At 32.6% G+C, this 13,461-nt stretch overlaps 1 protein-coding gene across 8 annotated transcripts in view; it reads left to right on the forward strand.

The window, feature by feature from the left end:
• Positions 1 to 13,461, forward strand: part of LOC139528865 (protein retinal degeneration B-like) — a 65,361-nt gene that overhangs the window by 37,767 nt on the left and 14,133 nt on the right. For 4 of the 8 annotated variants that reach the window (XM_071325085.1, XM_071325089.1, XM_071325083.1 and 1 more), the window contains 12 exons: positions 452 to 697; positions 1,575 to 1,934; positions 2,343 to 2,435; positions 3,412 to 3,456; positions 5,464 to 5,571; positions 6,531 to 6,662; positions 7,354 to 7,534; positions 7,952 to 8,159; positions 8,492 to 9,002; positions 11,147 to 11,317; positions 12,230 to 12,376; positions 13,300 to 13,448. In XM_071325085.1, coding sequence (XP_071181186.1) covers positions 452 to 697; positions 1,575 to 1,934; positions 2,343 to 2,435; positions 3,412 to 3,456; positions 5,464 to 5,571; positions 6,531 to 6,662; positions 7,354 to 7,534; positions 7,952 to 8,159; positions 8,492 to 9,002; positions 11,147 to 11,317; positions 12,230 to 12,376; positions 13,300 to 13,448 — 2,351 coding nt within the window. The remainder of the gene's footprint in view (positions 1 to 451; positions 698 to 1,574; positions 1,935 to 2,342; positions 2,436 to 3,411; positions 3,457 to 5,463; positions 5,572 to 6,530; positions 6,663 to 7,353; positions 7,535 to 7,951; positions 8,160 to 8,491; positions 9,003 to 11,146; positions 11,318 to 12,229; positions 12,377 to 13,299; positions 13,449 to 13,461) is intronic. The other 4 variants (XM_071325086.1, XM_071325090.1, XM_071325091.1 and 1 more) reach the window with 1 other exon arrangement.

Consider the following 13,461-nt stretch of genomic DNA (forward strand, 5'->3'; position numbering starts at 1 on the left):
CGGGCGGCAACCAAATGTTGTCCATGCATTTACTTATGAACCGTTCAACCAAAGCTTTTCAAATTTTAATATGTTGATACTGATGACAAAATGGAAGTCAAATTTGATATTGACGTTTTCACTTTCACCGTTCATCAGTTATGGTTCTTGTGATATTGGCAGGATACAAATAAATGTTAATAAATCCGGTTTGCTGTCGTTGTGACAGCCTCTTGTTTAAATTTTAAAGCCAAATAAGAGTTTTGATCCCAATTTCACGGTCCACTGAACATAGAAAATTATAGTGCGAGTGGGGCATCTGTGTATTGGGGACACATTCTTGTTATATTTGCCAAAACCACGAAATCAAATATCCATGATTATGCAAGTTTACCTAAATCAACGAAAATTGGTACCCACAATAATAAATGAATCCACAGTTCTATATAAAAATAGCCATTTTGTATTTCAGATTATCTGGACATTGTAAAAGACCCTATATCTAGTGGGGACTACAGAAAAGAAGAGGACCCCAAGTTATATAAGTCTACAAAAACTCAACGGGGTCCATTGACAGACACATGGTGGAAAGAACATTCTGAGGGGTTAAAAAATCCATCCTCTGGAAAAGCTATCATGACTGCTTATAAACTTTGTCGTGTGGAATTCAAATATTGGGGCATGCAGAATAAGATAGAGAGATTTATACATGAAATAGGTAAACAGACATTTATATAATAAACAAGATAAAAAGATTTATAAAAAAAACCATTTGATATTCATCATGAAACAATAACAGAGATTTTTTACAAGAAATAGGTAAAATATATTGTTGTTAGAACTGTTGAATATTGTTTTATGCTACCTCAGGACAAAATAGCTAATATATTGTAATACTAATTAATTGATATAAGTGTGTCACATTTTTATTGTTATTTAACATCTGCAAAATTTGTAATATTTACACATAAAACATCAATAACTAACCATTGAACTCTGACAATAAGTTTTAATGACTAAGATCATGCCAATCCTAGCTGTATATATATATATATAGCTTGTTGATAGTTTTGAATGAATATAATTGATTCATAATGAGGCACTAGCTGTCAAATTCATGTTCAATAATTGACTCAAATTCTCATTTTTTCATACTAAAAGGTATATCCAAATTATAAAAAAAGTCTAAAGTAAACAATTTACAATGCATAGACTTGATAACATGTATCAACATTTTGTGCATATTTTAGTCTAGACACCATCTAGTTAACCAATGAGTTGTCCTCCGAAGACTGCAGACCATCATATGACCTGATAAACATAAATACAGATATAAATATAGATAGCAAACAAAATTAAAAAAGGATGTAAACACATGACTATTGTTGAACACTGGATGTCTTTTGATAAGTTGTGATGTTAAATTGCTGTCTGGTAGATGAACAGTCCCATCTCCTTTTATTCATATCATACTGATCAGTGTAGAATTCTGCATGTCATTTAATTATTTGTGTCTATAGGTTACTGTCTCATTAATAGTTATTCTTGATGTCTTTTGATTGATGCATGATCTGAATTGATGCTACTTTTTACAGGTTTGAGAAAGACTATGTTGAGAGCACATAGACAAGCTTGGTGTTGGCAGGACGAGTGGTATGGGTTACAGATCAGTGATATAAGACGTTTAGAACTAGAAACACAGAGGGCGCTAGCAGAGAAGATGGGATTTGCCAGTGAGAACGAGGAAGAAGAAGAATCGGATGATCAGGGCAATACCTTAAAACACAATTCCACATCTTCTCACGATGAACGTCCAAAGATTCCGATCTCCAAGTCAGAAGACACAGTGTCCACTTCGTCTGACAGCAAGTTAACAGTTCGTTCAGGGGATTCCCCTGCTGTGATGAAGGAACATAGATCTCTGTCTGCTTCCTCTAAATCAAGATCATTTGGAAGTATGTACAGTAATTCTACACGGAGGAAAACAGTTTAACAACAAATATTTATTTTCCATATACATTTGATTCTATTCTTAATATAGATATTCACGATATTTGTAAAATAAATTTATGAAAGGATATATTCAACTTCTCATGTATATAAATCACATAGTGCAAGTTATTTTCACTTTAGTATTGGTTCTGATATATATATTCCTTTTTGAATGTCAACAAAAATTTTATAAATTGATTTTAAAATGAAATTTATTTTAAATTGTCTTACTTGAATTTTCATTTCTGGCCCTTTTATATCTGACCATACCATATTTGAGTTTTGCTGATTGTTGAAGGTTACCTTTTGCATAATTGTAGATGCCGCATCTTCAATTAACATAATAAAGGGTCTTCATTTTTATGTTACAGGTTCTGCTAGAGAGATATCTACAACTAGAATGTTTGAGAGTTTAGAAAAGTTACAAGAATCCAGTTCTGATGAAGAGTTCTACGATGCTGAAGGTAATTTATAGCATGTTATAACTGTACATATTATTTATTAGGTTTATGCTGAAGGTTTTGTTGATTCTTCTTTTTTTAAAGAGGTTATCTTAACCATGATAACATAGACAAAGATCTACCTATTGTTTAATGGTGTTTTTTATCGTGTTAAAATTTTATATAGTCAGTGTCAAATTTATTTGTAATGATTTATTTTCTTGTTTTTCTTATAAATGTAGCATGTTGTGATGTTGTAAAGCTCCTATCATATATATTAATATAGTCCTCCTCAGCTTTTATTTTATGTATGATTTATTTTGTTTTGATATATTTTGAGAGCACTATCATTGATAATACTGCTTTAAAGTGTTCATGAATGATTTATTTATTTTCATCTACATGTATGTTCTTTGGTCTTTTAATTTGTTAACAGTTGTCTCATTTAATAACAATCTTACCACATCTTTTACTTTATATATGGTCATGTATAAGGTTACTTCAAAATTCATCATGAATGATTTATTTTATTTCATTTTCAAGAAACTTGTCTCACATATTTTGGCTTTATATACTGTTAAGCACTGTTGATTCATAAATATTTGTTGGATACCAATTTTCATTAATTTTGTATGTAAATGTGAACCCAAAATTAAAGATTTTCAGCATGGAACATTTTTTCTATAGACTTGTACACAGACTTTAGCAAAACCTAAAAATCATTTTCAAAAAAAGTTCAATTTTTCCTCAGTCCTGTAGAATTGGTATCCTCAATATAGATAAATCCACAATATAGCTATGATTTGAAATTATTGTCAGCATTTTGTTGCATGTTTGTATCAACCTTGTTTGTGTGGATGAGTTAAGAAGAATTTACCATGTTTACCTAATTTATTTGTAAACAGCATGCTTTTGATCTTATTTTTGAATGATACAAAAATAGAATTATTTTGTTTGTTTCCTGCATGTTTTTCTTTACTTTTTGTTTGAATGATTTCAGAGGAATTAATAGAATTTTATTTGTCCAACTCTACAGAAGACCTATGTAAGTATATGTTGTGTTCTGAACTTGTTTCTGTTTTTGACAGCTTGAAATATTAAAAGTTTGAGCTTCATTTACTTGGAAGGAGCCAAGCAATTTAGGGTTAGGGTTCATTATAATAACCAACTTATTTTCACAGATACTTTATTTGGCGTTTAGTTCTTTTTAATCCATTTCACAGCGATTTAATTTCACGATTCTGAAATTGTCTCATTGCAGATAGATAAGGAAACATCGAAGTTTTACATTTTCACAGCGTTTTATATTAGCATTATTTTTCTACTCGCAAAAGTCGTGAGAAATAAATTGCTCTCCAAAAATTAGTTGGTTTACAGTATAATTGTGTTAAGGGTATTGGTGGATTAACATTTAAGGTTGGCTATATGATGAGAGTATAGGCAAATGATCAGGTTGTGTTTAGTTATTTGACACCTGTATGGGCTTGGTCCCTAAAGTAAATGAAGGCAAAAAGTTGACACTTGCAGTATTTTGAAAGATATAACACTTATTGTTGAAGCTGATTTCAATAAGGCATGTAACTTTTGAGTTGTCATGGCTATTGCTTGGAATGAAATAACTACAACTTGAAATTCAAAATTAATGATTTTTTTTGTTTAACATTAGATTGATAATAAGCACATAAATTCAGTTCCAGTGGAAAACGATCAGTGTGAACTTATTTCATAGATATTTGATTTGAAACAAACTTCAGTTCACAACATAGTGTAGTTTAGTGTGTGACATTAACATATGATAATATATAACTAATAATACTGACACTAATATCATAGTAGCAACACAGTTAACATTAGCAACATATATTTGATATTGGAATAGATCTGCCAAAATTTCCAATTTATGAACTGTTGACCTGACTCTAGAAAGCCTTTATCATATATATATGAACTTAATCATGCTAATAGGGTTATAAAGGCATTAGTTAAAATATATACTCAGTCTAAGGTGAAGGGGGATGTCTTCTGTTATTGTAATTGAATTGGATCATCTTACTTTCATTTAAGAATATATGGAGATTATACAAATTCTTACCATTGTGTTTATACTTTCATATTTTGACTGGGCCTCAGTGGCCAAGTGGTCTAAGTAATTCTACTACTGTAATTACTTGCCAGCTTTCAACACAGAGGTTGTGAGTTCAACCCCGCTTGTGTGGGTGCACTCTACTCCAATCTTAATTGAATTAATGGAAAAAGCACAAAAGTGTCATTAAAACACTAACCATCAATCAATCATATGTTGATGATTTTCAGTTTCCCATTTATGCATTTTTCCAGTGAAAAAAATCATGTCATTTTCATCATCTGACGTGAAGTAAATCATTCATCAAAGCATATGACGCATGAGTAGGATTAAAACAGCTCAAACAAATCATGATGTTGCATGTCTATCAGCTAACATATGAATATATTCTAATTTTTCCAGGGGTGTGTAATCAAGGTGCTTGAAGGACGTCATATATTAGAATTTATCTTATATCTGTCATATTTGCATGACTGCACATTATATGTACTATATTTTGGGGATTTGGAATCTGGTACAAAAAATGTATTCCCTAATTGAAAAAATTATAACAGATAGATAGAATCTAGCATAATTTGGTTTCCTCCTTTCCCACTTCTTGCAGAATTAAGAGGACAGTGACAGTTTAACCAGGAGGAAAAGAAAGGGGTTGTTGTTCTATATGCTTGTAAATATCTGTTTTTTACCAAGCTTTCGTGTCACTAGGTAAACTCAATTGGCAAAAGTTAAATCTTCATTTTATGTGGGCAAAGCTCAAATTACAAGTTACAGTTGTCATTTTAATGGGAACTCAATATTGTTAATAAATAGAAATGTGATAGTGTGAGTTCTCTGGACACTTGTGTTCGTGTTTAAAATAAATTTGAAAAGGACCTGAAACTTACATTTATTGATTGATTGTTGTTTGGTAAATGCCTAGAACAGTAATACAAGTTACATTTATTTATAAACTAGTGTATATACTTTCAGATGAGAGAAGTGCTGACCCCCAGTTATTGAGATCTTCACCAATAGATGTACAGTCCTTGAATGATGAGTTTGCTGATGCTAGATCTACTATATCTCTTGATCCAGCAGGTTTGTTCAAAACTTATTGTTATTTTGGGATTTGCTACACTTGACCCGAGAATCTGCCACACTTGAACCAAGAATATGCCGCACTTGACCTGAGAATCTGCCACACTTGAACCGAGAATCTGCCACACTTGACCCGAGATTATGCCACACTTGACCCAAGAATCTGCCACACTTGACCCGAGAATCTGCCACACTTGACCCGAGAATATGCCATACTTGACCTGAGAATATGCCACACTTAACCAGAGAATATGCCAAATTTGACCAGAGAATATGCCACACTTATACAACAATCACTTTTCATTTGTGGTGTAAGACAATTTCTATTGTGACTTAAAAATTTTACAGGAACCTTTGTGATGTTTAGTAAAAGTGGACAAATAGCAAATATGCACATGATAGCACATAGTTGCCAATCTCTTATATCAAAGATCTCTGGATTCACAAATCATCCCCTGGATAGAAAAAAAAAGGGCAAAGATATCTACAGTACACAAAAACATTTTTACAAAATAATTTAGACATGCAGAGACTAAATACAAATTTACATATACCTTAGACTAAAACTAACTAGAAAACATCTAGTTGAACAGCAATTTGTATTTTTTAAGTTTGTTGGCTCCCAATGAGTCTTTATCTGCTATTGAGGATATATATTTAATAATATTGTCTTATTTTGGTGTTTACAGCTGATTCCATTGACTTTGGTTAGCTTGCTTGCTAGCTGAACTGTGAAGTCATTATTAGGTCAGGTATACTACCCTCCTTTTGAAGTATCCTAGTCCTACAGACAGATAGATTGATTATCTGTCGGACTAGTCTACTTTATTAAGTGGGTAGTTTACCTGACCTAATAATGACTTCATGGTTCAGCTAGCAAGCAAGCTAACCAAAGTTATTACCTTTGCCTATATACTCAATGAAATCCGCTGTAATGTATCTGAATTGTTTTATTTTAGATACTCCATTAGAAAGAAGGATGGAACAAATTCGTCAACATTACAGCATTGACCAATCAACACACCCACATACATCACCGCCAGACTCAGCCAACTGTAAATCTAGTATACTATTTATGGTGCTTCATGGAGGTAATATATCATTTGTGTAACCCCCAACCCTCCCTCAGATATATTATATAGGATTACAATTTAAATAGTAACTTCTAGATGTTCATTTTTGTTGAGCCATGACTTTTGTTGAAAAAGCAAGACACAGCTGTAATCCTACATTCCAATCGCATGCGCCGGCGCCAGCCACAAATATTCACTTTTAGATTTATGTCTTAAACTATTCTGGATTTCTACCAAACTTGGACAGAAGCTTGTTTATGATCAAAAGCTAGTATCTAGAAGGAAGTTTGTGAAAATTTTGTACCTGTTTTTCCATATTTTACTTATAAATGGACTTACTTTTTCTGCCAGTTAACATTACATTCGCTCTGTGGTTAAAGTTTTTAAAACATTTATTTGATTCATAAACTATCCTGGATTTTTTACAAATTTGGACAGAAGCTTCTTGCAATCAAAAGATAGTATTGAGAGGAATATTTTTATTAACCTTTTCCTCATTTTTTGTTGAGATTGCGATAAACAGCAAAAGTAGGCAAGAGACTTGATTCAACAGAACCCTAACAAATTTTTTGGTAAATCATTAACTACAAATAGATATAACTTTTTGATAACTTTTTGTTGTTTACCATATATCTATTTAATCTTACAACTTATTTCATTGTTTGTTGTCTACAGCATATATATTGATTGTCATGTTTTATTTCTATAGGTTGTCTTGTGGATACACATGTAGAGAACCAGCACCCCTCCAAACGTAATGACTTTGTGACAATGAAGTCTTCATTTGAAAGTGTTATACGTTCACATTATCCTGGTGCTTATGGACACATCGCATTCAAACTGGTCCCTTGTCCACAGATTTGTTCTGATGTTCTGGATATTTTAGCAAGGTAATTAAAAACTGTGTTTCAGCCTATTTGTTGGGGGGATTTAGTATCAGGTTTTTTATTGTCTATAGATTGAAATAAGATCAGAATTGATAATAAGCATGATTAGTCAATATAGTAACCAAAATGATTAACTACAAAACATTTGCTAAAGATACCACCTTTATTAAGCAAAATGTGTGTTATAATTTAAAATAAAATAACTTTTCCTCTTAAAATAGGTTTCACTATATAGAGATAGTACCGTCCCCCTTAAAACAAAACACAAATTACATGCTTACTTTTCTTGGGATATGAATGCGGTATTTTTCTTTCAAGCTCTGTTGTAAATTGCTGTCATTGATAATTGTCATACTGATTACAATGTATTGCATGATGACATTCAATGACAGTTGACTGTTTATTTATTTATTTTTACAGTATAACGCCATTTTCCTTTGAATCTCAGTCACCAAACAGTGTGGATGGACCAATATGGACACAAGAGTTCGTTCCCCTTGGTGCAATAGCATTATTTGCTAGTTCTAATCCTGATTACCACGAGTGTGTTAATAAAACAGTGTCTAAGGCTAATATAGTGTACCAGGAATTCTTAACTTCAGATGAAGGAAAAGGATTTAATGGACAGGTAAATATAAAATAAAGCCAGGTCTTAAGGTAAATGACCAATGGTCAAGGTAAGTTGTCAATAAAACCGTGTCTAAGGCTAATATAGTGTACCAGTAATTCTTAACCTGAGATGAAGGAAAAGGACAGGTAAAAATAAAGTAAAGTCTTTTCTAAAGTTAAATGACCATTGGTCAAGACAAGTTGTTGATAAAATTCAAGATTGGTACCCTTAAAATTTAATCACATTGAGCAAGGGAATCAAAAATTTTGCCAAACTATAGAATTGCCTAGAGTCTAAATGACTTAGTTTGATATCTTAAAGAATATTACATCTTTATTTTAACATTACAGGTTTGTTTGATAGCTGATAGTACCAGTTCTGTGTTAGCGTATGATGCCCTATGTCAAAATCCTTCCTGTATGAGATACCTTAGTACATATGACAGTCGTGAGGCTCTTCCTGAAGTCGACTCTACGACATCGTTCAGGAGAGAACGTTCAAAAACAGAATCGTCTAGTGCAAAAACAAACATAGACACAACAAGACAATTGAGTCACAGTGACCCAGATTTAACATTAAATAGTCCTAATGTAAACAATCAGTGTAGCAAAAGTGATATTGTGTCAATAGATTACAAAATGAAAAGGACATGTTCTACAAGAGATCCACCTAATCACCCAAGTCATCAATCATATCTAAATGTAAATGAGAAAGACCCTTCAAGGAGAACTAGTACTGGCAGTAATTTTGAAGGGACTTATTTAAAATTTGACTTTGATGTGTCCGACATGTTCATTCTAGGATCTCCGTTAGGACTAGTGTTAGCTTATCGAAGGATGTATTGTGGTGAAGATAGATCTTGTAAGTCTTTTAATGTACTATAGCAAGGTTTCCTTCAGCTGAGGTCGAAGATATATTTGATCAATCATAGTTGTGTCATTATTATTTTTATTAGAACTTATTAATATAAAAATAAGAAGTGGAATGGTTCTCAATGAAACAATGATCCAGTAGAATTAAGAGGTAGTGGTAGTAAACAATACAGCATTTAACATGATTGAATATAATGAGCAAAAGAGGTTGCTTCTGAGACCATCTCCCAAACCAACATTAACATGATTGAATATAATGAGCAAAAGAGGTTGCTTCTGAGACCATCTCCCAAACCAACATTAACATGATTGAATATAATGAGCAAAAGAGGTTGCTTCTGAGACCATCTCCCAAACCAACATTAACATGATTGAATATAATGAGCAAAAGAGGTTGCTTCTGAGTCCATCTCCCAAACCAACATTAACATGATTGAATATAATAAGCAAAAGAGGTTGCTTCTGAGACCATCTCCCAAACCAACATTAACATGATTGAATATAATAAGCAAAAGAGGTTGCTTCTGAGACCATCTCCCAAACCAACAATAACATGATTGAATATAATAAGCAAAAGAGGTTGCTTCTGAGACCATCTCCCAAACCAACAATAACATGATTGAATATAATAAGCAAAAGAGGTTGCTTCTGAGACCATCTCCCAAACCAACAATAACATGATTGAATATAATAAGCAAAAGAGGTTGCTTCTGAGACCATCTCCCAAACCAACAATAACATGATTGAATATAATAAGCAAAAGAGGTTGCTTCTGAGACCATCTCCCAAACCAACAATAACATGATTGAATATAATAAGCAAAAGAGGTTGCTTCTGAGACCATCTCCCAAACCAACATTAACATGATTGAATATAATAAGCAAAAGAGGTTGCTTCTGAGACCATCTCCCAAACCAACAATAACATGATTGAATATAATAAGCAAAAGAGGTTGCTTCTGAGACCATCTCCCAAACCAACAATAACATGATTGAATATAATAAGCAAAAGATGTTGCTTCTGAGACCATCTCCCAAACCAACAATAACATGATTGAATATAATAAGCAAAAGAGGTTGCTTCTGAGACCATCTCCCAAACCAACATTAACATGATTGAATATAATAAGCAAAAGAGGTTGCTTCTGAGACCATCTCCCAAACCAACAATAACATGATTGAATATAATAAGCAAAAGAGGTTGCTTCTGAGACCATCTCCCAAACCAACAATAACATGATTGAATATAATAAGCAAAAGAGGTTGCTTCTGAGACCATCTCCCAAACCAACATTAACATGATTGAATATAATAAGCAAAAGAGGTTGCTTCTGAGACCATCTCCCAAACCAACAATAACATGATTGAATATAATAAGCAAAAGAGGTTGCTTCTGAGACCATCTCCCAAACCAACAATAACATGATTGAATATAATAAGCAAAAGAGGTTGCTTCTGAGACCATCTCCCAAACCAACAATAACATGATTGAATATAATAAGCAAAAGAGGTTGCTTCTGAGACCATCTCCCAAACCAACAATAACATGATTGAATATAATAAGCAAAAGAGGTTGCTTCTGAGACCATCTCCCAAACCAACAATAACATGATTGAATATAATAAGCAAAAGAGGTTGCTTCTGAGACCATCTCCCAAACCAACAATAACATGATTGAATATAATGAGCAGAAGAGGTTGCTTCTGAGACCATCTCCCAAACCAACATTAACATTTCAGTGCTAAAGTATTTAACAGTTTTTTAGCAGTGATTTTCCCTACCTATGAGATTTTGGAGAGTACTGTATTGCATTAAAAGCTTCCTACGTAAAACATATATTTTACTGTCACAAAATGACATGAAGCAGAGCTAGGTAAACAGATATTCCTAGCAGTTGAACAAAGTTTACTTAGGCCAAGCTGAAAATACAACACAGTTATCCTCATTACATTACAAATGAATTGAATTTGACTTATATTGTACAATATGTATTATGCTTTGTTTCAGTTTCTACATACAATCCAGAATGCCTTCAGCTACTTTACACATTTTAAGCAGTTATAATTTATGTCTCAGTTGCAATGCACATTCCTTGCTAAATTAATATATTACAATAAATTATGCTTTATTTCAGTTTCTCCCTACAGTCCAGCATGTGGTCAAGTCTACAACATATTTCATAATAGTGACCCATCAGCATTTAGACTGGAACCTTTATTAAACAACACATTTAGATACATACCACCTGTAAAAGTTTCTAGATACTCTAAATACCCTCTAGGTGATGGGGAACCAGTCCATGTGGGTAAGTCCTGGAACCAATAATTTATAGTGTAGTACAAAGATCTACAAAGGGTAAAAAATACTAAAGGGGCACTAAAAAATATATTGATGGATAATATAATTCAGACAGAGAAATATGAACAGAAAACAATATCAACAAAACTTTGATCTTTACACAGAAAACTAAAGATTGAACAACAAAACTTTATGTTAACCAAGAGAAAATTTGAAATCATCGAGGGCAGGTTTTGCTGCACTATATATATAGTTAGTAATTATTACCAGGGAAGCCATGAACCAGGATTTGTATGAAAACAATATGAATAAAATATATTTAAAATCATATATACAGCACTCTTTCAAAATAGAATATATATCTGTATGTATAGGTTGAAGCAGGCTTGGTATGTGAACCTGTGGAAATTTATCTTTTTGTGTCCTTATGTTGTTGGCTGGTTTTAGTATATATCATGCCTATTTTTATGCACCTGCCATAGGGGAGGGGACATTAAGGGTCACCCTTGTCCTTCTGTACGTCTGAATGTCCTGAAATTGGTTTTCGTTCTCTAACTTAAGTTTGCCTTAACCAAATGCTAGGAATCTTACACACAATGCTTCTTACTACAAAACACTGATCATTTTTTTTTTATTTTGGTTGTGTCACTTTTTTCTTTCTAGAGTTATGCTCCTTTACAAATACAAAAAAAAAAATGCTAAATATGTTACCATTCTCAAATTTAAGTTTGCTTCCACAAAATGTTATGACTCTTTACACAATGCTAATTACCACAAACTTCAGATCAAGAATGAATTTAGGTAGTGTCACTTTTATTCTTCTGGAGATATATCACTTTAAAACTTTATATGCATGCGGCGGCATCATTTGTGTCCCATTTCCCCTTTTATTTTTATTAATATCAATGTTTATTTTCAGTTGAAACAGTACAGAGTAATTTATCCTTGTTTCTCGGAACCAGGAAAAGTTCCAGTGGCCATATTTTACAACGACAAAATAGTATATCTAGTGTCGTTAGTAATATGTCTGGAATGGGAGAGAACACTATGTCAGTTTTAGCCAATGGTAGGTAACACATTTTCTAATGCAACACCCTTTGTAACGTTCATCTTGATTGGATAACATCCTCTATATTCATGGCATGTAGGTTTTAATGAAGTTTTCTATCAGTTTCATTAGAAAGGAGATAACAATATTGTATTTTAAGCTCAAACGACATCAATTGATGGATCTGATGGTCGCAAATACCCTTTAACTTGCTCCAATAACACATCGCCAGTATACTCTATTTTCGACCATCAAATCAGCAATTGATGCCGTCAGAGCTTTAAATACAATATAGTTATCATTCCTAAATATGTCTGGAATGGGACAAAACAAGGTGTCAGTTATATGTCTGAGAAAAGTAATTATTGTGTGTTTAATTATAGCTCATAGTAGGAACTCATTGTTCATGTGTGGTTCCTATGAAATTTCCATCACATTTTATTCAGAAATCACAAATTATAGAATCAAGGAAATTGGTATCAATCTTTATGTGAGCATAATATGTTCTTACACATAATGACTGTGTATCAAAATTTCTCAGAAAACTGGAATCTGTATGCATGATATACAATGTATTATGTTATGATTTTTATTTTCCATTGCTTCTTAATTTTGTATGTATACAGAATTCTCATAAGGTTTAATATCAGTTTGCGGAGTAACACAGTTGAACTTAATTTTTTGTTCAATAGAATTTAGAATAGAACTGAGGAATGTGTCAAAAAGATAACAACCAGACCAAAGTTCAGAAAACAGCCATGGGTCTTCAACACAGTGATTAAATCCCCGACCTGGAGATGGGCTTCAGTAAGCCCCTAAACAAAAATGTGTTATAATTCAATGAAAATGGATGTCACACTAAACAATTATAAGCTAAAGCTTAATTTTCTAAATTTCTATAATATATATTTCATATTATTTATTTGGTATTTTTGTTTCAGTAACTAGTAAATGGTGGGGAAACAAGAGGATAGACTTTGAGTTATACAGTCCAGATATCCTACATTCATTTCCTACATCAGCATTACCTCCCCTGTTTCATGCCAGTTTCTGGGAGTCATCAGATTTAGCATCGTTTATCTTAAGACAGGTGAGTTATCTCC

Source organism: Mytilus edulis, chromosome 6 (assembly GCF_963676685.1).
Source record: "Mytilus edulis chromosome 6, xbMytEdul2.2, whole genome shotgun sequence".
Classification (NCBI taxonomy): Eukaryota; Metazoa; Mollusca; class Bivalvia; order Mytilida; family Mytilidae; genus Mytilus; species Mytilus edulis.